Genomic DNA, 22341 nt, shown 5'->3' with positions numbered 1-22341 from the left:
AAGACGTTTACAATGTTACAAAAGATTTCTATTTCAAATAAATGCCGTTCTTTTTTGCAGTACAGGACTTTATTAAGACCAATTATTTGACTAGTAATTGTCTTTGATTTAAATTCAAGTTTCTTAGGGCTTCGTTAACGCCCAAAGCCTTTTAAAACCCTGAGAAAACGTCTGAGCAACAGAACCAATAATGTTGTATTCTGAGCAAAGTTTATTTGGGTTGTAGAGAGGCGAGTGAAGTGCTGGGCTGAGAGACACTGAGACAGACAGACAGAAGGAGGAGCAGCAGGAGCTGATAGAGACGCAGGCGTTCACGCGGAGCGGATGGCTGCTCTCGCAGTGATCTCCACCCTGAGCTCCGTCGCCGTGCTCTCATCAGTATTCCAGCACAGGCTGGAGGTGCTCCATCCCAGCATCGCTTGCCTGACAAGCAGAACAGCAAATATTTACACCGGTGCGGCCGCCCTCCCCCCCTCCTCCGTCCGCTGTCACCGCAGGAGGTGGGCAGCATGCAGGGACTAACAGAGCAGCTATTCAAGCGGCCCACCTCAGCCTCTCAACGCTGATGTCACAGAGGGCTGCAAAAAAACAGAGCTCTCCCTCACTCACGGATCCTAAACGCCACCACCCAACCCCCACGACCAGCAACAACCTCCTCCTTGTGCCTGATGAGTCCCTCTGCAGGGTCCAAATACTGTGGCTCTCTTGTCAGAATGCACCAGCAGCGACGCCAGGCATTACTGCACTGATAAACACATAAACACAGCAGCCAGACTGACAAACACGGCCCCTTATCCTCTCTCGACTCTCTCTCTTCTCTATCTCAGTAATGACAGATGTTTGGACAGCTGAGGAACTTCAGATCTGCTGCAAGTGAGATCAAACATTCTGCGCTTCCCTCGGCAGACAGCACAAATGAGTGTGCACTTATTCAGCTTTCAGAATATCCAAAATGCCAATATACATTCGGTTTCAAACAAAACATAATTACAATGAAAAACATACACCAACAAAAACACAGACACACAAATGTTCAGAATAATTCACTTGAAAATGATGTCATCATTAGTAACATATACCATGTTATTATATATTATATATAACCAAGTTATAAGTCTAAGTTATTTAGAGCAGATTGGTGGGACGCCACCTAGAAAGGTTAATCTACGGTCGCAGTCACAAAAGGGGAAAAAAATCATTACTTGATTTAAACCAAAAATCTAAGCTAATGTCTGAAATATTTCACAATCCATAAACTGGGGAAATATGAATGGAAATTTTAGTGGCTTTTAATGCAGTAAAACAGTAATAAATAAAATCAATGAAGATCAACTAATGTAAATGTAGTACATTTTCTGTTAAAATAAAATGAACACTAAATTCATAGTCAAAATGTATCAAAACAGTACATTTATTGAAAATTAAATATATGTATTTAAATATAAATCAAATGTAGGCTGTGCACATGGTATTTGGAATCCTCCACTGGTATTTTGCAGTATTAATATTATCAATATAATTTTAAATGACTACAATGTAAAAAAATTCTTGAATTGACTTTTTTTTTTTTTTACATCAAAGGCTGTGCATATAATCAAACTCTAATTTTGGTGTGGTGCTGTCAGGCCAGCCAAATGAGCCTCTTGAAATCCATGAATAAACTACTGAAGGTAAAATAAATTACAACCCAAACCACATTAAAAACAGTTTCACTTGAAATGAGGATAAACGGTTTATGTCGACTATAATTTGTGCAATGAATTATTGGTTGCCAAGCACAAAATCATCAACATTCATTATTGTTTGATAACTAATTTTGGATGTGTTTGGTCATCTCATGATCTCCAAAGTAAAATGTGGGTTCAGAAGCAAACCCACTGATTTACGAAAAAGTGCTGCTCGTTGCCATACAACAAAAGTCAATGGCATCCCGAAATTTTCAAGCTTAAAACAACTTTAATGTGGTTAAATCTTCTAAAAACAATACATTCAGATTATAGCTCTGTTGTTATTTTTTACAGAGAATCCAGACAATTTAGTTAACAAATTTTGTCCTACAGTTAAAAAACAAACAAACAAAAAACAATGTACTGAGTACTGACCTGCAGCTGTTGTCACTGGTGTCGCCCTGTAACGAGTTGCCAGTTCGTGCCAGACCCAATCGGGCGAAGGCATGATAGTAAGTGAGATGTGCGTCGGACAGGCTGTGAATACCATCCTCTTCATCAAAAACATTCTCCCAGTAGGCCTTGAGACCCGGCATGCCCTGCGGCACACTTCCGAACAGGAAGACATCCAGCTGGTTTACTATCTCTTGATTTACACTGGCTTCAAACTTCCTTGCAAAGAATGTGGGCCTGGTGGTTTGCTGATGGAGACAAAGACAGAGAGAGAAAGAAAGAGAGCGTGAGTGTGAAGACAAAGAGACGCTGATAGACAAGACAGCCTGCTGAGACTTTAGAAACAGGAAGAGAAAGAGAGTTAGTGACAGAGCGAAGAGACTGAAAAATGAAAAGCGTAGCACACCATCCAGTATGATGTGCTAGAAGGGGGAAAAAGCTAAAAGAATCAGAGACAAATTCTCCAGAGATAATTGACACCAAAAATAAAAATCAAAGTGGCATATGTCTGGTATGAAACGGTGGTGTTGCTTATTATTCACATCCAACTTGGCTCCCCGCAGACTAACATGTGTAACTTAGACAGATAAGAAGAGGGACAACATCTGAGAAGAACCAAAGAGATCAAACATCTTCACGCTTGAAATAGCTTTCAGGTGACAGCAGACCCCTGTCAGACATCTTTCAAGAGACCAAGCTACCTGTAGAAGATGGAAAAATCAAAACACAAACCTCGAAAGGAATGAAAATTCCCCAAAATGTAAGATTCTGTCATCATGTACTCATTTCCATGTTGTTTCAAACCTGTATGACTTTCTTTAATCCATGCAAAACTAAAGGAAAAATTCTGAAGTATTGGATCAGTATGAGTCGCAAACTAATCATTCAGACTGGTAATTGTATACCAACTGATTCATTGGAAAGAGCCGATTCAAAAGAATGATGCATAAACTTGTGAACCATTGTGGTGATCGTTACTTCTGTGTTCCACAAAAGAAAGACTTTTTTTTGATGAATTTTCATTTTTGGGTGAACTATCCCTTTAAATAGTATTCAGTAATTTTGTTCTTTTTAAACAGTTAAAGAAGGCAAAAATGTGAGGAAATTTAATAAAAGTGATTTGAAGAGGCAAGTCTGGGAAGCTCTTTCATATGGTCTGGGCCTTTATAGGGTGAGGGGTGAGAAATTGCTCGGATAAAAAACTGAACTGTCATGACACATTTCAAGCCTCCCTTCTTCTCCCATTGTCCTTTTTCTTCAGAGCCGTCTGTGAGAAAGGGGGTATTGTCACAGGATAATTACTCAACACTCACTATGGGTATGCCTTCAGTAATAATGACCCGCTAAACGCTCACAGGCCCTTCCCCCAGCACAGGCCTGAATGAGTTAACCGCACACTCTGTGAAAGACTCCATTATATAGAGGAGTTGTGGCTGCAAACATTTAGCAACGCTCGAAATACTGCGCTGATGGTGCTGGGTTTTCAGCCCTCATTCACAACAGGAAACACTATTTATAAATAAAACCAAAATAATGTTCAAATAAAATGGTACTTAAATTAGAACATATGAACATCAAGATCCACCATTATGGATGTTGACGACGTTCCAAAAAAATGTGGCTTCTTCAGCTGGGCTGTTTTGAAGAAAAAAAAAGTGCGCAAAAGTGGCAAAAGCTGCCTGGTGAGGCACATGGTGATGATGTCATGGTTTGGCACACGCGTGCACAGTAGGGAGTTTATGAGGAAACGGCCTGCCGAATAGACCGCTGCATCGTTTAATGTGAAACCATAACATGCAAGAGAGAGAAAACTAAAAAGGGGAGAAAATGCACAGTTGCAATTCTATTGCAGCAGAATGGAAAAAATAAAGCACAGCCAGCTATGTGAAAATCACCAGGCTGGGAATGACACGTTTAAAACTCATTTCAACTGGGCCTGTAGCTCCAGTTACAGTAGGGAGAGCGACTATGTTAGGATTGACTCTGTACTGGAGGCTAATGAGAGACTTCCAGACCAAAGGTAGGGGGGAGAGAAGGGAATTGGCTGCTGCGGTCAAGCTCCACGGCCTCATTCCACATACTAGACTCACTACCAGAATCCTTTTGATGAGAGGCCGCCTTGCAATTGATCCCTCCTCGTCCTTTTCTGCCGGGCAGAGTTAATTACAGATCCCCTGTGTAGGCACGAGTTAGCAAGGCTTTCCTTTAGTTGAGTCTCATTGGATTTCTAATCACAATTGAAATCGCTACTGACTGGAGAGCTTGTCTCACACTATTAGGTGTTTGTTTAAGGTAAATTAAAGGCCTATTGTGCTTATTCAGACTAAATAGGACGCGGCGTAGGTCTCCTTCAGGCGTGAGGTCAGCGCTGTCACTGAAAAGGCTTTAAAAGAGTTTAACTAATGATCAGGTTCATTGAACTGTTCCTGTTAGCGCCAGCTGCACTGATACAGTTGGACAACGAGAGGACTGAGAGTATCGTGGGAAGGATACAAGGTGCTCACCTGGAAACGGGGCAGGTCGGAGGGCTTGAAGTCGTTCGGCGAGCAGCCGCACCAGTCAACGATGTGCTTGTATTGACACTTGCAGCCCAGCTTTCGATTCCAGTTAGTGATGCGAAGGTTGTTGTCCACCATGCTCTCGCAGTGCGGACTGTTCTCCAGAACTGTGTGGAAGAACGACTGCGAAGACAGAATGGGAATAGGGGAGGAGGATGATAAATAGGAAGGGATGGTAAGAGGTGAAGAGAAAGAGAAGAAAACAGATGACTAAGAGGTTGAAACAGAATAATGACATCTGATAAAATGAAGATGGATGTCTAACAGAATAGCCCTGTCAGGAGGTCTAGTGTGTTAAATGTCTACATCAGTAAAAAAGGGCCAATTGCCTTCTCAAGCCACAATATCCAATATCTCAGTGGTGAATAACTAGACCTAGACGAATCCAATTTCACCATGGCACAGCAAAAAGCCCTTCATTAAAACTAACACACTGACAGTCATTTTAAATGAGCAAATACACAATGCAAATGAGCAAATAAAACTATGCAAATTCATTCTCGCTTTATGGAAATTTACACAATTTATCATCGTAAACTTCAACTTTGGCGAATAAGTGAGAAAAATTAATGGAATGCCAATCTAGTGAATTAATGTAGAAGAATCTTTGTAATATTGTGCAATGCAAAAGTCATTTTCTTGATCATTATTAGTCTATTTTAAAAAAAAAAATATCTAAACAGCCTTAAAAACAAATACATTTAATTTACAAGCAATTTTGTCTAAGATAAGACTTATTTTCAGAGAATATATAATATTATATCATGAATATATAGCAATATTAAACAAACCCATACATTTATTTCGATTTACGTTTAAAACAAGAAACAACAAGAATAAACAATCCAATATACAGTATATTATCGAAATAGATATATGTTATTCAAGTAAATTGACGCTGTTTTAAGAAAGTTTTTTTTTTTTTTTGGAAAAACAATAGTTTTTACTTCTTTAACATGATTTTGGAGCGTAATTTGGTATCTCACCTCCGCAGGTAGTAGCGTGTATGCGTAGAAACGCTTCATGTTGGTCACAAGGTCGTCTTGAGAGTTGATGACGTACTCCACGAACATTCGGTTGAGCAGAAACCAGTCAGAGCCTCCATCCACGGATATGCCTTCTGGAATTTTCCTGTCTCCAAGCCGCCACATATGGGTGTCACACTCGAAGAAAAGCCGGTCCAAACCTTGTTTTCTGATGAATCTGTTGGCGATGATTATCAACAATGCAAATTACAAATTTATTTTTATCGGTTATAAAGGGCACCCTTCTGAGCCTCGGGCACCGTAAGCCATCAGCAGTATCACACATCAGCACTCACCGAGCGTTATCTCTCCCGTGAGACTTGATGAAATTCATATCTCTGTATTTGGACAGGAAGGCCACCAACTGATCGTTGGTCCTGAGGAGAGATCGAAATAGTGTTGGAAGGGAAAACCGAAAACTAGTGAAAGTGAGAAAAAGTAACAGAGAGTCTGCTAATCAGGCTAATGAGCCACAGTGTAAATGAGCGTGGAGCATGAGGGATTCTGGGCGAGTCCAAGCTCACATACAGAGCCAGTTTCAGCCCCAAATGCCAGCTGCCCCGTTTCACTGCCTGTCACAATGCATTGCCTGAACGTTTGTAGTCATTTTTCCCCATACACACCACTCTCTCTTGTTTGTTTTTTCACTGCAGGCTTCTGGTAGAGGGGAAATGACTTCACACTGAAGATAAAAAGAATAATGAAAACTTTATTTATTGCTACAATACTAGGGACGGTGGAATTTGTAAAATGCCTTGCTCGAAGGAACAGCGGCTCTTGGCTCTCATTTTTGGGGATCAAACCAGCAACTTTTTGGTTACTATCCTTGGCTGTGAACAAGAATCAACAATCCTATATCAGCATGCAAATATGAAAATGTTAAAGGTGCCAAACCATTACATCTTGTTTTTAAATTCTTATAAATCTTATGATTCACCTCTTAAAAAACTTAGAAATACTAAAAACAGACAGCAGACCTCAGGTTGAAATGATCCTCGAAAAGTTACTTTAAGATCTGAATTAATTGCGAAAATAGGTGAAGAACATTGCTTAAAAAAAGGTAACAAACATTTCTTCACAACCAAACAGTAATAAATAGCTGAGGTGAATTTGTTGATGTTTGCATGTGAATTTTAGCTCAGTAAACACTCTGCCATTCTGTCATCACTTGCATGATGTCGTCAACATGCCTACAGCTGCACACGTCAATCATATACGACTTTATCTCACAAGTTTCATTTCAATAGCTTAAGGCGATATATTATCCACCGTTCGTTTATAGGACCACATTAAATGTTTAACTGGTAAAAAGATGAACATGCACAAATGCACCCTGACCTGCATTGTCTTTCCTGTTGCTTGACTGTTTGAAAAAGGGTGGCATTTGAAACGAAACCTTGCTCCAGTGTTTATTGCATTTACAGCTGACAGTCACTCAGGTTATTAGAGTGCTGTATTCTGTAACCGATTTGAAATCTGACTGCAGTACCTTCAAAACGGTGCAATAATAATGAGCATCAGTTCAAGTGGGAGAGAGCAGGAGAAAGAGAGAGACGGAGAGGATGTTTACGCTTTATTTTTGAGGTCTCTTCACGGTATGCAAATTTTCTGTAGGCATGGAATACTCCGAAGACCTTCTACAATTGCGCAGTATGCAACCAGATCAGACCATGAGGAATATTGTATCCTATAATGCAATGAGCCCAACTAAATCTTAATAGTGATGAATGAACTGGAAATGAATGATATCTTTTTTGAATCCTTTTTCAAATCAGACTACCAAAAATAAGGATATTTTTGCACAAAGCAGATGTCATGTGGCAACAATGTAGCATAGAACAATTTGAATTTGCATGCTGCATATGCCTAATAATATAATATGACCAATCACATAAGAGTATACAAATAAATGCAAGAAAGACCAATCACAATACAGCATGCAAATTACAGTTAGACAGGAATCGTGAACATTCTAAAAATGAAAGTCAAATTGAAGACTTTAATGTTAAAATTGTCGTACCATTCAATTTCACTTTTAAAAAATTTGTATAAACCTTGTAATTCATGTTAAAGGGGTCATCGGATGCCCATTTTCCACAAGTTAGTATGATTCTTTAGGGTCTTCATGTAAAGTTTGTAACATACTTTGGTTAAAATTCCTCAATGGTTGTGTAAAACAACACCCTTTTTATCTCCTCAAAAACAGCTCTGTTCACAGCGACCTGTTTCGGTGCATGTCTCTTTAAATGATAATGAGGAACTGCTCACCCCACCCCTCTCTCTCCATGGAGACACGTAAAGTGCTACCATGGCAAAGGCTGAGGGCGAAAATATGCTAATACGGGACAGTCCGTCAGTGGTCGTGGGCGGAGCATGAGCAATATGACATCATATTAAAACACCATATAAAAGTGAATTTTGCATCCGATGACCCCTTTAACATTTGTATTTACATGTTCAGTTGTGACCTAATGGTTAAAGAGTTCATTCTCAGTACCGGCTGGAAATGTAGGTGGAGGGGGTGAATGAACAGCGCTCTCTTCCACTCATTCCCACAACTGAGGTGCCCTTGAGCAAGGCATCTAACCCCCAATCGCTCTCCGGGCGCCACAGCATAAAATGGCTGCCCACTGCTCCGGGTGTGTGTGTGTTCACTACTCACTTGCTGTGAGTGTGCACTTGGATGGGTGAAATGCAGAGCATAAATTCCGAGTATGGGACACCATACTTTACTACACATCATTTCACTTCATTCATTTTCAACAACTGAATTCTGAATTAAACATGCAACATAATGAGTTCATGTGGCAACAATGTTGCACGGTACAGTTTGATAGTTTATTGCATAAAGTATACTATTTTTTGATATAGTAGCCTGTACACAGTATACACAGTATGGTGCAGTATGGAGTAAGCAGTAGTATTCCATTCTGAACATTGTCAGAGACATGCAGGCTGGGACTGAAGGCTATATTCAAAAAAGCATACTAGGGCTGGGAAGTATATTGAATTTGTACCATATATCGATATATTTTTATAAATGATATAGAATGAGGCAATACCGTTTATATGGATATACAGTAGTTTGATATTACGGCGCATTTGAAAAATAGAGGACACTAAGTGAGCTGCTGCAGAGAAAGTGCATAAAAACAATTAGTCCTAAACATGAGACATGCTTTATATTTAGAGCTTCAAAATAACAGATATGGTTAACGCGGCTTACCCTGTCAGGTGCTCTGACAGATACTTGTTCTGTTTAATGCGTTTGTGATGTGTTTTCCACAGTGCAGAACTTCCATTTCACAGGTATATTCTCCATTTGTAAATGTTAGAAAGACAAGCAAAAATGTTAATTTTGCTGTCAGTGAGTCTGCTCCGTTCCAGAAGAGGGCATCATGGAGCCCATGTGACCACATGGGAAGAGGAGAACAACACAATCCAGACTCATTGTTTTCTCCTTTTCTCTCTTCATGAAAAGGCTATAAATACAGCTGCGCTGACTTAAAAACAGGGCCGGAGGAAAAGAGCAAGATGGTGCGGATAAATGGAAGAAAAGAGCCCAGCGCTCCCAACAAAGGCTCTGTGTAACAGAGCCCTCCGCCTCTGGCGTCCAGCCTCGCCTATAGAGGAGAAAGCTTTTTGTCAGCCCCTTTCACAGGCATCCATGCAGAAGGATGGACATCAGGAGGGAATTAGAGGGGAAAATAAGTTGCTAAGTCACCAGACACAGGTACCACACGTCCCTCGGCACAGCAGTCACGACATGTGGACAAAACGTTCTGCGAAAGGGCTGTGCACAGGTCTTTAGGAAGGCCAGCACTGAAGATGTCCCCCCAGGACCTCTAACACGCGTTGTCATTCGCAATTAGTCGGTAATGGGAGCAGCCGCTATGAAGCCGAGCGAAGTCTGCAGTGTCAGCAAACACACTGTGGCTCTAGACTGGAAGTCAAGCGTGTATTCGAACATTGTCTGTGGCTTTGTCTCTGTCTCTCACCTTACTTCCTGTCTCACACTCGCTTTCTCTGTTAAAGCCATTGTGGCAAGAATGAGAAAAAAAACATTGAATGTCTGGATGATAACCCTTCACGTCTCTCTGGCCAAATTGAGATGAGGTCTAATGGACTCCAAACAGGCTTCGTCCTCTTGATCTGTCAGTCTGTGCTCAGTCCTGTCCACTCAGAGATGATCTTTAACCAACAGCAATAGGATGAAACAGTTGGGTACCAGAAGTAAAAATCCCATTCATTTTCACATTAGGGGAACTAATTTTTAACAATAACTTATAAACCTTTAAAGACAGACCTACTGTAAGCTTTGAGGTTGTTAATCGATGGTATATGCTTTTGTTGGAGCCATCAGCTTGCATGATTTCAACTTCTTTTTCAAATAATCGTGTTCAACAGCAGAATTCCTGGTGAAAACCTACAGAGAAATCTTCACCAATCATAGAATCGCGACATGTAAATCACACCCGTACATTTAGCGCCAGTCTTCTCCAATAAAACGCTGCAAGTGATGTAGAGTCAGTTTCCTATGCTCTTAAACTACTCAAATATTTGTATGCATAATATTCATATTTTGCAATAAACAAAATATAGTTAGATATAAATATCTAAACATCCTTAAAATAAGATCAATGAAGCCAACTTGGGAGGAAAAATTGCTTAAGAAAATAGGACTTGTTTTCAAATAATTAAAAAAAGTTAAGCAGAAATCTAAGAATTCAGCAGGAATGCTAAAATTCTGTTAATCTTTTCTAATATACTAAAAAGTAAAACACTAAAAACTCAAATCAATCAATGTAATCTCCAAAAGCTAAAATGAATTATTTTAGGTATCATAAGATTATAATGTCCAATAATGTAAAAAAAATAAATAAAATGGCATGATGTTTTCTAACTATAGTTTTATATTTACCATCATTTTTATTTCTATTATGTCATTTGCCAGGCTTGATGGGATTGCAGTTCCTTCTCTCATTAAAGCAGTTAAGTACACAGTCTTGTACCTTTGCCATTTTGTTCGATTTTCAAATGCTTTCTTGCTTCAAATTAAAGTTTTGTAATGTTGTATATATAAACATTGTATATATATTACGACTCTTCTTAGTGCCCTTCTTATCTTTTGTTGTTTTCTTAAGTTATTTTCCTCACAGCTTCCTCTCTGCTGACCCCTGTTTCTGTTATGTTATTGGACTGAGAAATAACTCTCCATCACCACAACCGGAGGAGCCGGATCGGACTCCTTAATGGACCGATTTGTCCTCATGTTTTAGAGAAATGGTGTTTCTGCACAGTATAATACAAATGATAGCAACTACATCACTGCACTACACACACACACACACACTCACACACACACACTGACAGGCTACTTATAGCATGCACCTGATCCCGACTCAGCGTTGGAGATGAAAAGAATCATTTTATTTTTCTTTGATGTTCTGCTTTTAAAAGGGCTTTGGCTCACAGCTAACTTCCCTCTCCGGTCTGGAGGTGTGGCATGCGACGGAGTGATAGAGAGGCAGGATTAACCTTGAACGGCTATGCGGGACAGGCCAGAATTCATCACACGGCCGTATCGATCTCTAACACCCTGATTTCTGAGGGCTGCAGAAAATGACATGGCTGTAGTATTGATTGTAGCCGGGGGAGTAGCTGGGTTACTCAACCTCTCATCTTGCTCTCATTATGGACTGAAGAGTTATGCACACTAATGGCATTTATCATGGTGATAATTCAAATCTTCAGACACAGTTCGGCTTACAGACAGAAATGCCACATTGAGTTACAGGTAATGTGATGAGATCCTGAAATACTGGAGTCTTTTATTTTACTCTTCCTGAAATATTTGGGGTAGACTTAAAGTTCCTTGGTTTGCTTTGGTGTTGTGGCTCCGTCATTAAATTGAGCTAATTCTGAATAAAAAAGTACAATCTCCACAATACGCTGCAATGTAATCCCTGAACAGTTCTATGAACCATCAAGCTTGTTGACACCAGATCAAACAGCTAATGGTGATCTCAATTACCCATAATCCCCTGCTAAACTAAATTGTGACATTGCTTGGAACTAATCTCCCAACAGCACACAGCTAGACGCTAGTCAGGTGTTAATTCAATTGTTCTGTGGCAACCAATAAACTCGAATCGTTCCTGAGAGAAAACAATGACAAACCAAGCAATGCAAGTGATATCAACAGAATAATCAGTAAAAAGTAGAGTAATGAGAGAGAATGATTACTCACCTGATTGGGTAATCAGCAGCGCTCAGATTGATGAAGAAATCCCAGGACCAATCTCGCATGGCCAGCAGGTCCTTCATGCTCTTCAGATACATGGTGAGCAGGCTGGCACCGCCCCATATCGTAGACATGCGCCACGATGTGACCCGGACGTTGGGATACTGGTGAGCCAGAGCCACCATCTGCCTGTGCAGGTAGTTAGATCGCTGCAGGGTGAAAAAAGACAGGCTCTGGGTAATTTAGAGCCTGAGAACTTTATCTGGGATCAGTCAGTCAAACGTGACCAGAGTTATCATGAGATAAACAAAGTCTGACCTTGTGGGGGAAAACTGATTAAATAAAGTGAATGAAGGCTTTTCAAACAGTCAGGTGGCACAGAGTTTCATGTACCTTGTGTACACCAACACATTTTCTTAATATATTTGTCCTGTTCATGTTAAAGGGGACCTATTATGCCCCTCTTTGTCTCTGATGTCCCCAGAGTGTGTATGTGAAGTTTTAGCTTAAAATACCCAACAGATAATTTTTTACAGCATGTTTAAATTGTCACTTTATGGGGCTCAGAAAAATGCACAGTTTTAATGTGTGCCCTTTAAATACAAATGAGCTGCTGCTGCACGGCACAGGGGGCGGAGCCTCACGAGCTCGCGCTCAGTGTCAGAACAATATCATCTCATGGAATGATTATATTATCGAAACAGAAACTCTCAGTAACGGTGTTCATTTCGACCTGGAGTCGGACAATAATGCCTACAGAGTCAGAGAATATATGCTGTATGGAGACGGAACAGGTATAGTTTAGTTTAATTACGGTTATAACGTATTTGTCATTGCTTTTATCCACTATCAATACAAGCCTGCTGTAGCGGGCGGACCCCGTCCGAATGATGGCCAAAAATATACTGATGAGCTTAATAAAGTTTATTGTACATCACACAAAAGATGAAGTGTCAGTTTTACTCCAGAAAATCAAGTAAGAGCTGAGTAAACGCAGTATAAGAAGTGCGCAAGTACATGAACGAATTTCGGTAGAGTTGAGGGAGCATTTTCTTCTAAAACAAAATGAATCCACCTCGTCTTCAGCGGCTGGCTCAGATTTCGGGAGTAAACAGAGAGAGAGCAATGTGGATTAATACATCCAGCCACACAACACCTACAACGCTTGGGAGACGTTCTCGTCAGTGCAGAAATGGCGGATGTGTACAACTCGCTGTGAACTCGATCAGGACGGGTCCATGTTAAACCGCAGTGTCTGTCAACACTCGTGTGCGGGGCCTGTGGCTGTTGTGACGTCACACCAGGCCCATGGCTGAAAACAGGTCGTTGGGAGACTAACCTTTTTATTTTATTAGCAATATTTCACATACATAAACAAACATTTCTTAATTCATCTCCTATGTTAAATTTGTTTTGCTCTGACTTTGATTTTTATATTTCTTCAATAAGACTGTTAAAAAACAAAAAGTCTGTGAAATATTTAAAATGCTATGATACACTCTTCAATACCCCTGGTATTTTGTAATATCCTTATTTGTTAAAATTGAATGTGAGCTATGGTTTTATTTTTTTGTCTTGATTGTTTATATTTTGTGTTATTATCTGTATGTTAGCTTTTCTGCCATAAAAAAAAAAAAAAAACAGGTCGTTGTGAGACACTGTAGGGTGTCTTTTATCAGTATAGGGTGGTTGTGTACACACACTGCCAACATACATTTATGTCCAAACACCATGCAAAAGTATATTTTGCATAATAGGTCCCCCTTTAATATCTAAACATCCTAAAAAAAGATACATTTTCTTGAGAAAAAAAAAAAAAAAAAAAAAAAAAAATCGCACAATATATTAGATATTGTTTTCAAAGAATTCAATTTAATTAAATGTACTTTTCTTACCTTATTGACAAAAAGTCAAACATAAATTAAGAAAAATTCTATCCAATAGCCAAGGATTATTTTCATGTTATGGCCAATAACTGATGCAGTACTACTTTGTCTAAGCTTTCCTGTAGTTCAAACAGTAGAGCGTTGGCACTTGCAATGCCAAGGTCATGGGTTTGTTTCCCAGGGAAAACAAGAACTGATAAGAATGTATGAATGTAAAATGTGTGCCCTGCAATGTAAGTCGCTTTGGATAAAAGCATCTGCCAAATGCATAAATGTAAATGTCTAAGTAAATTAAAAATAAAACACTAAAAACTACAAATCAGCCATTTTAAATGCTACAAGTGAATTTAGGCATCACAAGAATATAATGTACAATATGAAAAATGAATAATCATTTTGAGATTTGCTAAAGATTACACTGAACAGTGTTATTAAATTATTAGTTTTTTTAAATATTACTCTTAAATAAGAGTTAGATGACAGCAAAGGAAACCTAAACAATTAATGTACAATTAAATATCGACCGATATGTATCCAATATTGAATAATACATTTTTAAAAATTCTCTAATATATACCCAATATTGTGTATCCCTAAACTTTTAGTGAAGATTATGCTGAAAATAAATATTTATCTAATCTAACACAATTTTACTTCTCAAGTACACATATCTTGTTTTAAGGATGTTTAGATATTTTACTAGAAAACAAGACAAAATTTTTTTGTAGTATAGTACTTGTGGCAAACTTGTGAGTGTGAAGCACTGCGTTGGTCTTGAGATATACACATCACAGTCTTTGATTCCCTGTGGTTTCCGTGTTACATCACCCCACCTTTAACTCCTCTTTTCCTCTGCTCGTTTTATGGAGCCATAAAGCTTGTCTCCACGATGATGGACTGATTGAAAAGCAGCTCTTTATCCTGCTCTTTCGAAATTACAAGACAGCGTACTCACCCTACGCATTCCTGCCATAAATTCAAGTAGCTTATTAAGTGTATTTTTGTATGTGTAATTAAGGGAGGGAGTTGCAGCATTATGTGTGAGTGTGAACAAACAGCCTTTCATGTTCACACTCTATCACTTGCCAAGCTGAAAGAGTAAATGGTGTGAAAGACACTGAAGTATGGCTCTTTAATAATCCTCCATCACACTTTTGAAATAGTGTACAGAATGAATGGAGTGGTTTGGAGCCCACTGTTTACCCAGCATCCTCCTCTCTTCCTATCCCCCACTATTGCTCTCAGAGACGATCAACAATTCACCCAACAACCAACTAGTTAATTAGGGAGTTTAAATAGTTTATTTTATATATACATTATATATATATGAAGAGTTCAGATGCAAAAGCCTCTAAGTGCCATCTGAAATTTTCTTCTAGAATGATTATTTTTATCAAGCTCGTTTAAGTTCAGTAATTTCACTTAAATGGCAATTAATAGGTCATTTTCATTGCCATTTAAGTGAAATTACTGAACTTAAATATATGAGCTTGATAAAAATGATCATTCTAGAAGAAAATTTCAGATGGCACTTAGAGGCTTTTGCATCTGAACTCTTCATATATATATATATATATATATATATATATATATATATATATATATATATATATATATATATATATGAAGAGTTCACACCTTTACAACTCCTCTGAACATGCTGTTCAATCTTTTCAGAATATTCTCACCATTATACAAATATAAAAATTGGATGCGTGTTGAAGACATACCTGGTCCACATGAATGTAGTAGAAATGAGATGTGTGGTATATGGCCTTGAAGAGACGCTGCACCTGGCGAGAGGCACGTCCATGGACCACCAACATGAAGGCTATCCGCACCGGTACCACAGGCACAGTCTCCATCGAGTCCTCCTCCCATTGCACATTCACATTCACTTTGCCTGCGCAAGCACACACACACACACACACACACACACACACACATTAGCCAAAACGGACTCTAGACTAAATTAGCCGTGTCTAGACATAACGCATATTTAGGCTGTCAGTTGTCAGAAATTAATTTAAGGGCAATAATTGCACCCGGTATTTGATTTTCAGGGGCGTTTTCACTTTTATGAGGGCATGATGTTTTCTAACTATTCATAAATACAAATAAAAATCTGATTAGTTTGGCAAAAACTGTAATTTATTGCAGAATGCATGCAGTTTTATTTTTTAACTGCAAGAGTGCCAAAGTGTTACATAGTGAACCTTAAAAAAAAATCTTACCGACCCAAATGTTTGGATGGTAGTGTACATTTTTCATTTGAACAATTATGGCTGTCATAAAAAGTAGTTTTCACTGGTTTTTGTCAATATTGTCACTTGATTTCAATGTGATCACACATTTTAGAGGTTAAAGGGAGCAAAAATAAAGCTAAAAAAAACCATTTTAGCTGACAACTCATTCTGGAAGTCACCATCTTTGATATTTACTTTCACCAATATGGTTACAGTTATTATTCATGAATATTGTGGGAATAGAAAAGGGGCTTTGTTTAATATAAGAACAGGACAATTCAGGAGATAATCCTGTTAGTATACAGATGTCACTCTCAAAAACTGACTGTGTGATGCAGTCAATGAGAGTTTCACCTCAATGGTCCCAGATGAAACAGATGAGCCTCTGTAACACTTAAACCGAATTGAGGGCACCTCAATCCACCCGAGAACACTGCTATAGCGCCAGAATCCAGAACCGCAGCAATCCACCACATGATCACCTATTGGCCTATAAGTGTTTCACTGATACAATCTCCACAATAGCAGATATAAGACACCATCCCCGCCTTCCTTCAGACATATATTCAGTGCTCACAAATAGCTTGGCACAGACCACAAGGGCTGAGCCTCGGTCATTTGTGGCTTTCTAAAAATGCGCACAGAATAAATACATGGCGGACTTCTCTCTCCATGTCATGGTATAGCCTGCCACTTCTAAAGAAGGGCAAGCTGAATTACTCATTACCACGAGGTTAATTTTAAAAGCTCATATGAAATTACACTGAAGGCACTATGTTTTGGCATAAGGCCATGCTGACAGAAGACATCGGCCATGAGGGGGTAATGACTATAATCTGAGATCTGAGCCTGTCGTTACTGTCCCAAACGGCACCGGTCTCCCAGACCCTGTGAGGGAGCAGGAGAAGGCACCGCTCCTGGCCCTCAGGGAGGACCTGGCTGACCCTGGATGGGTGGAGGCTGGGAAAGGCATGAATGTCCTTTATTAAAGGCAATTAACTTAACTAACTAAACTTAACTCCTCAGTGTCCTCTGTCTTTATGGGGTGTGGACTGGCCTGTTCATCATCTGTCCCTGTGCTTCATTTTGTTTCCTACTTGTTCTCAGTGAAACACTGGCCCTTCTATCAGAGTATGTGGACGTCTAGGAATAGAAGTGGAGTTGTGTGATTTCGCCTGAAGCGGTGAGCATTTTTAAAAGTCGGAGCATCTGTGTTGCTTCTCACTCCAAGATCTTTCCGATACCGCTCCATCACGAGCACGACACAATGATGGCCCAGAATGCAAGAATTTGTTGCAAGTTAAAAACAGTGTTAATAGATTTAACAGAGACAAACACTTACCAATACCAAAAGTTTGGGTTTGGTCAGAGTTTTCACTTTTTTCAAAGAAGTCTCTCTAGCTTGCATTTATTTGATCAAAATACAGTAAAAACAGTAGGCTAATATTGTAAAATTACTACAATTTAAAATAAATGTTTTCTAATTTACTATACTGAAAAATGTAATTGTATTTGTCTTCAGTGTCACATGATCCTTCATAAATAATTCTAATATGCTGATAAGAAACATTTCTTATTATAATTTATCACTGTTAAAAACAGTGCTGCCTAATGTATTTGTGGAAACAGTGAACCTTTTTTACAGAATTCTTTGATTAATAGAAATTTTAAAAGAACAGCATTTATTTGAAATAGAAATCTTTTGTAATGTTATAAATGTCTTTAATGTAATTTGATCAGTCCAATGCATCCTTGCTGAATAAATGTATTCATTTAAATAAAAAAAATTTTTTACTGACCCTAAACTTTTGAACAGTAGTGCTTTTTTTTTAGAGGATTTTTATTTTATTTTACATAAGCTAAGGATATAAATCTCAGAGTACAGTGGAGCAGAACAAATATACAGTACAAAGAGTATAAAGAGTAGATGGGACCCTAAAGAAAAAATAATAGAATGGATGTGCTACTTAAGTTTTGTACAATCATATAGTTTTCTACAGAGACTAATTTCATAATACCACTGTCAGATTTTAGAAAAGTAATCTTCACAAAGAGCTTTGGAAATTTCTATATTTCTCCATTCAAGTAAAAAGCAGCCAAAAAGGGCCACTGAGTTTAGAAACTTTGGTAGTATTCTCAGTTCAGTAAATCTATTCTTCAGATTTCTCTCAACAGTTAACAAGAGAAAATGTAAAAAATGCACAGATTCCTTGTGGGCCCTCATGACCGACAGCCTGGACCACATTTGAAACTCATTCATCTGACGATATCTATTAAAAACCTGCCGTTAGCTTCAAACTTACGTTGCTTCTGTGCTAATTGCCAACACTGAGGCAAACCACTCACTTGTTCGCTCACTCATTCGTCTTTTACCGCATAATGCAATTACTGTTTATAAATACATTAAAACACCATCCGTGTGGCTTGGTCGGTCTACTGTACTTGCTGGAAATAGAAGCGATCCTGCCCTGCCCCACCCCCTAAAAACCTCCGCATGTCCCAGACTCTCATGTCTCTGTGGTGATGTCCCTGTCATATCTGTCAAAACCCATTCTGGTTTCCGGAAGTTTCTTTAGGCAGAGGCTCTGAGCCCTAAGAAGATCTGTCACTGTTCTATTTGAATGCATCCATAGCCCTGATTTGTGTGCAGAAGACTGAGCACTGCATAATTGCATGAATATGTTTTCTGTAGTCAGCTATGGGAGATGGAGAGGGAAAAAAGACACCGTGCAGCAATTACATCCGTCTAACCTCGTGCGGAAATCCAGAATCTCATTTCCAGCCTGTCTCTGATTGTAATTACAAGTGCCGTGAATGTCTGTTACCAGCCCTGTGACTCTTAATACACTACTTCCATAAACCTCCAAAGACAGGATGGCAATTCATTCAGGAAAACCATCATTATTTTGAGCATTATTTATCTTAAATTCCCATAAACGCCAGCTAATGTTTCACTTCATGCGAGTGCAGGTTGATGATTTTAATTAGTCCTCATCCCAAAAGAAAACGTCATGACATTGAGTTAAAGAGTATATACGCACAGTTTTCTGTCCTGTGGTGATGTACTTCCTTTTTAAACAGGAAGTTTGGACAGTAAATGTCAAATGGCTCATCCCCTTAAAAAAGGCTTTAGTAACATCACAGCAATGAACCATTTGCTATTGCTGGTCAGTTGCAGAGGGGTGGGACATTCTTTTTCTAGAGAGCATCTGAAACTACAGTATGTAGTGTAGGATGTTGTGTAGAATGAGTAATCAATATGTTGGTCCATTTTCCTGGAAAAGAAAGACTTTTAAATATATCTGAAAGTCGCGATGAAATGGAAGTAGCGACAGACCTACAGAGTGTAACGGATTTTAAAAAGTAGGGCGGGAACTTGCATCTATCTGTTGTTGATTGGATTTTGAGATGTGGCCGGAAAGGACTAAAGGACTGGAAAAGTCCGGCATTCGTCACCAGAGAGAAGTCTGTTATTTTGATCGTAAGAGTTAAGACATTTTGATAACGTTACAAGGTCAAAAAAAAAAAAAAAACCCCTAATAAACATGGACTAAAAGCCTCAAAATTCCTATTTTGATTTTCTGAGGTCTTTAACATGGAGTATGAAGTGTAAAGAGTCAACTCACCCTCTAAGGGGCAATAACGGGTGACCTTCTCGGGCATGAGCTGGCGTTCTTTGTGGCGGCAGTAAACCTCCACTATCTGCTGCCGGCACTCCTTGGTCTTGGCGCGAGAAAGGGCGGAGATTGCCTCTTTGCCGCTGATCTCGCATTTGGGCGGCTGGTCGTATTTGAGGTCTGCAGTGGGTGTGGCCGATCGCTTGGCCTGCTGGAGGTGGTGCCGGTGCTGCTGGGTTTGCTGAGGACGAAGGGTGGGATTGGCCCTCCGGTGAAGCTCGGTGCGCGTCTGATTGTAGCCCCCTTTGTTCTGTGCATACTGAATGACCTCATTAGAGTTCTTGCTCAGGCTTTGCTGCGCATGCGCCTTCTCCAGAAGGCCTTGTTTGTGCTTGCCGGGCGCATGTCTCTGTGTCTGCGAACGTGCCCCGAAATTACTGTTGTCTATGTTCTCAAAGTCTTTGGGAACGGAGTTCTCGTTGTTGCTGTCCACGCGGACTTTCTCCTTGGGCCGGTGCGAGTAGTAGCCTTCCTGAAAAATGAAGACAAAACAGCTGAAATCAGTTACTGCTACCAACAGAACATCATTGTCATGCCAGATTAAACCAACAGGTTTTATACTTTATTTACTTTCATAAGTCATCAGGTATACGATTAGTTTTTTTTGGGTTAAACACTATAACGGGCAAATAAAAATACAATTGTTACATTAAAACTGGCACACAAAATATCATGGAGACCTAGAGACGGGATCACTACCACATATCAACTACACAGTACACCTTAGCAACTCCTTATAAACTCTTTATCAACATGCTAACAGCCTCTCGAAGACCTTAGCAACAGCATACCAATGACCTGGCAACCGCCCACAGCACTACTCAGTTTTACATTTCAGAAAGCATTTACTTCCTTCTGTGCTGTAAAAGCCTGTGTATTTACATGTGTAAGGGTATATGAGGAGTTATTTGGCAACAGTAAATATATTCAGAAGAGCATGTAACCTTATCTGCCTTTAACCACACAGTAATTCACAGGGAGCATGACTTCGAATGGGTAATATTTGATATTTTGCAGTTTCCTGCAAATGTCACTGTTGATGAAATTTTTCACCAACGGTGTGTGCAACAGGAAGGAGGTTACAGCCATGCCCTGAGTGCTGATCTGATTGCAGGAGACGTCTCAGTAGCTGTGAAAGCTTTAGGAGAGGATATGATCTCTGACATGACAGGATGACTATCTATCTACATGGTGTTTTGCAAATAAATTCACTATTTTCTTCTCACTTTATCTCTTTATATATTTTGGTGCTCATATTAGCAATCCATTTGCCCATTTCAGCTCGAACATACAAGTTAACCAACTCAGTCTTATACTGAAAATAAAGATGTTGATTGTTAATTCATATTAAAAAGTTCACACAACAACGGCTATACATAAACACAATACACTACCATTGAAAAGTTTCTGGTCAGAATTATGATTTTTACTCTGCAAGCATGCATTAAACTGATCAAACATGTGATTCGTTCTTTTAACTCCAAGGTGGAACTACATAACAGTCAATACATCATATTGAGTGTTTGGATATCTCAGCCTTATATAATTTGTGACAACAACCATTTCGACATTACAACCACTTGTAACATTCGCACTAACTTCCCCATGCATCACGTCTCCCGACTTCTCAAACCGTTCCTATGTCCCTGTCAACTGCTCTTACTTTTCCTCCTTGACTCATTTTGTTCACCGATTACAGCGCCGGTCTTAAAGAATACAGGAACAGTAGACCGCAAAAAACATTAATAGGAGGAAATGGAGACAAACAAACGTGGAGATGTGGACAGGAAGTTAGACTAGGCACTGCTGCAACTCTCATTTCCTTACTGTTATGGTGCAATTTGTCTACAGAACATTTATTAATGCTTGTTGGTGAACTCGGGGAGTGTATTATTTGCGAGGGAAAACTTTCGAAGACAAATCCCTGTCGCGTCACCCACACTTTGGCCCTCTAAAGGCTGCCGTTTAGAGCTGACTCCACTCCTGTCTGCTACTCCTCCTCCTCTTTCAGGAGCTTTCAGGAGGAAATTACAGTGCCCCGGATTAATAGCCTGAGCAACCACAGGAGGTAAGTTAGGCTGCTGGAGAGAAGACTATCGATCGCTTGCAAAAATCTGTCATTTCCCAAGGTGCTCTGGGAGCCCTGCTCTGCACCGCTGAGCACCTTGGCAGTCGCAGACCTTCTGTATTCTCTCTCAAGGGGAGGAGGCTCCCCTCTCTCTTGCATCATCCATCAGAGGAAGGGTGGGAGTCTCACACTCGTTTATCAAGCACACTTTTATCTGGCTCTTTTTCTGCCTCTCTGATGGCGAAGAACATCACGGGCCACACACACACAAACACTAGAACTGGGCGGTACGCCGGTGTATACTTTAGATATGTGTCAACCGGCAGAGATTCTGCTATATCGTCAAAACCGACGCACGATTAAAAAAATCTAAGAAGAAAACCGAAAAGTACAGTCTACTGTAACTGTGCCACAGATGAGCACTTCTTGTGTACACAGCTGGATTGATGACGATAAGAGCAATTTTGTTTTAGTTTCTGGTGTAAAGTGGATATGTATGATTGCTGATATAAATTAC

At 39.6% G+C, this 22341-nt stretch overlaps 1 protein-coding gene across 1 annotated transcript in view; it reads right to left on the bottom strand.

Annotated features, from left to right (window-relative positions):
* The window catches only part of xylt1 (xylosyltransferase I), a 59365-nt gene that overhangs the window by 10280 nt on the left and 26744 nt on the right, over positions 1–22341 (bottom strand). The window contains exons 2-8 of the mRNA XM_079852257.1: positions 19706–20228; positions 15564–15736; positions 11954–12156; positions 6000–6080; positions 5665–5881; positions 4625–4801; positions 2103–2368 (exon numbers count right to left, since the gene is read on the bottom strand). Coding sequence (XP_079708383.1) covers positions 2103–2368; positions 4625–4801; positions 5665–5881; positions 6000–6080; positions 11954–12156; positions 15564–15736; positions 19706–20228 — 1640 coding nt within the window. The remainder of the gene's footprint in view (positions 1–2102; positions 2369–4624; positions 4802–5664; positions 5882–5999; positions 6081–11953; positions 12157–15563; positions 15737–19705; positions 20229–22341) is intronic.

Source organism: Squalius cephalus, assembly GCF_949319135.1.
Source record: "Squalius cephalus genome assembly, chromosome: 1".
NCBI lineage: Eukaryota > Metazoa > Chordata > Actinopteri > Cypriniformes > Leuciscidae > Squalius > Squalius cephalus.
The sequence above is the reverse complement of the archived record's forward strand: the minus strand, read 5'-3'. Positions and strand labels throughout refer to the sequence as shown.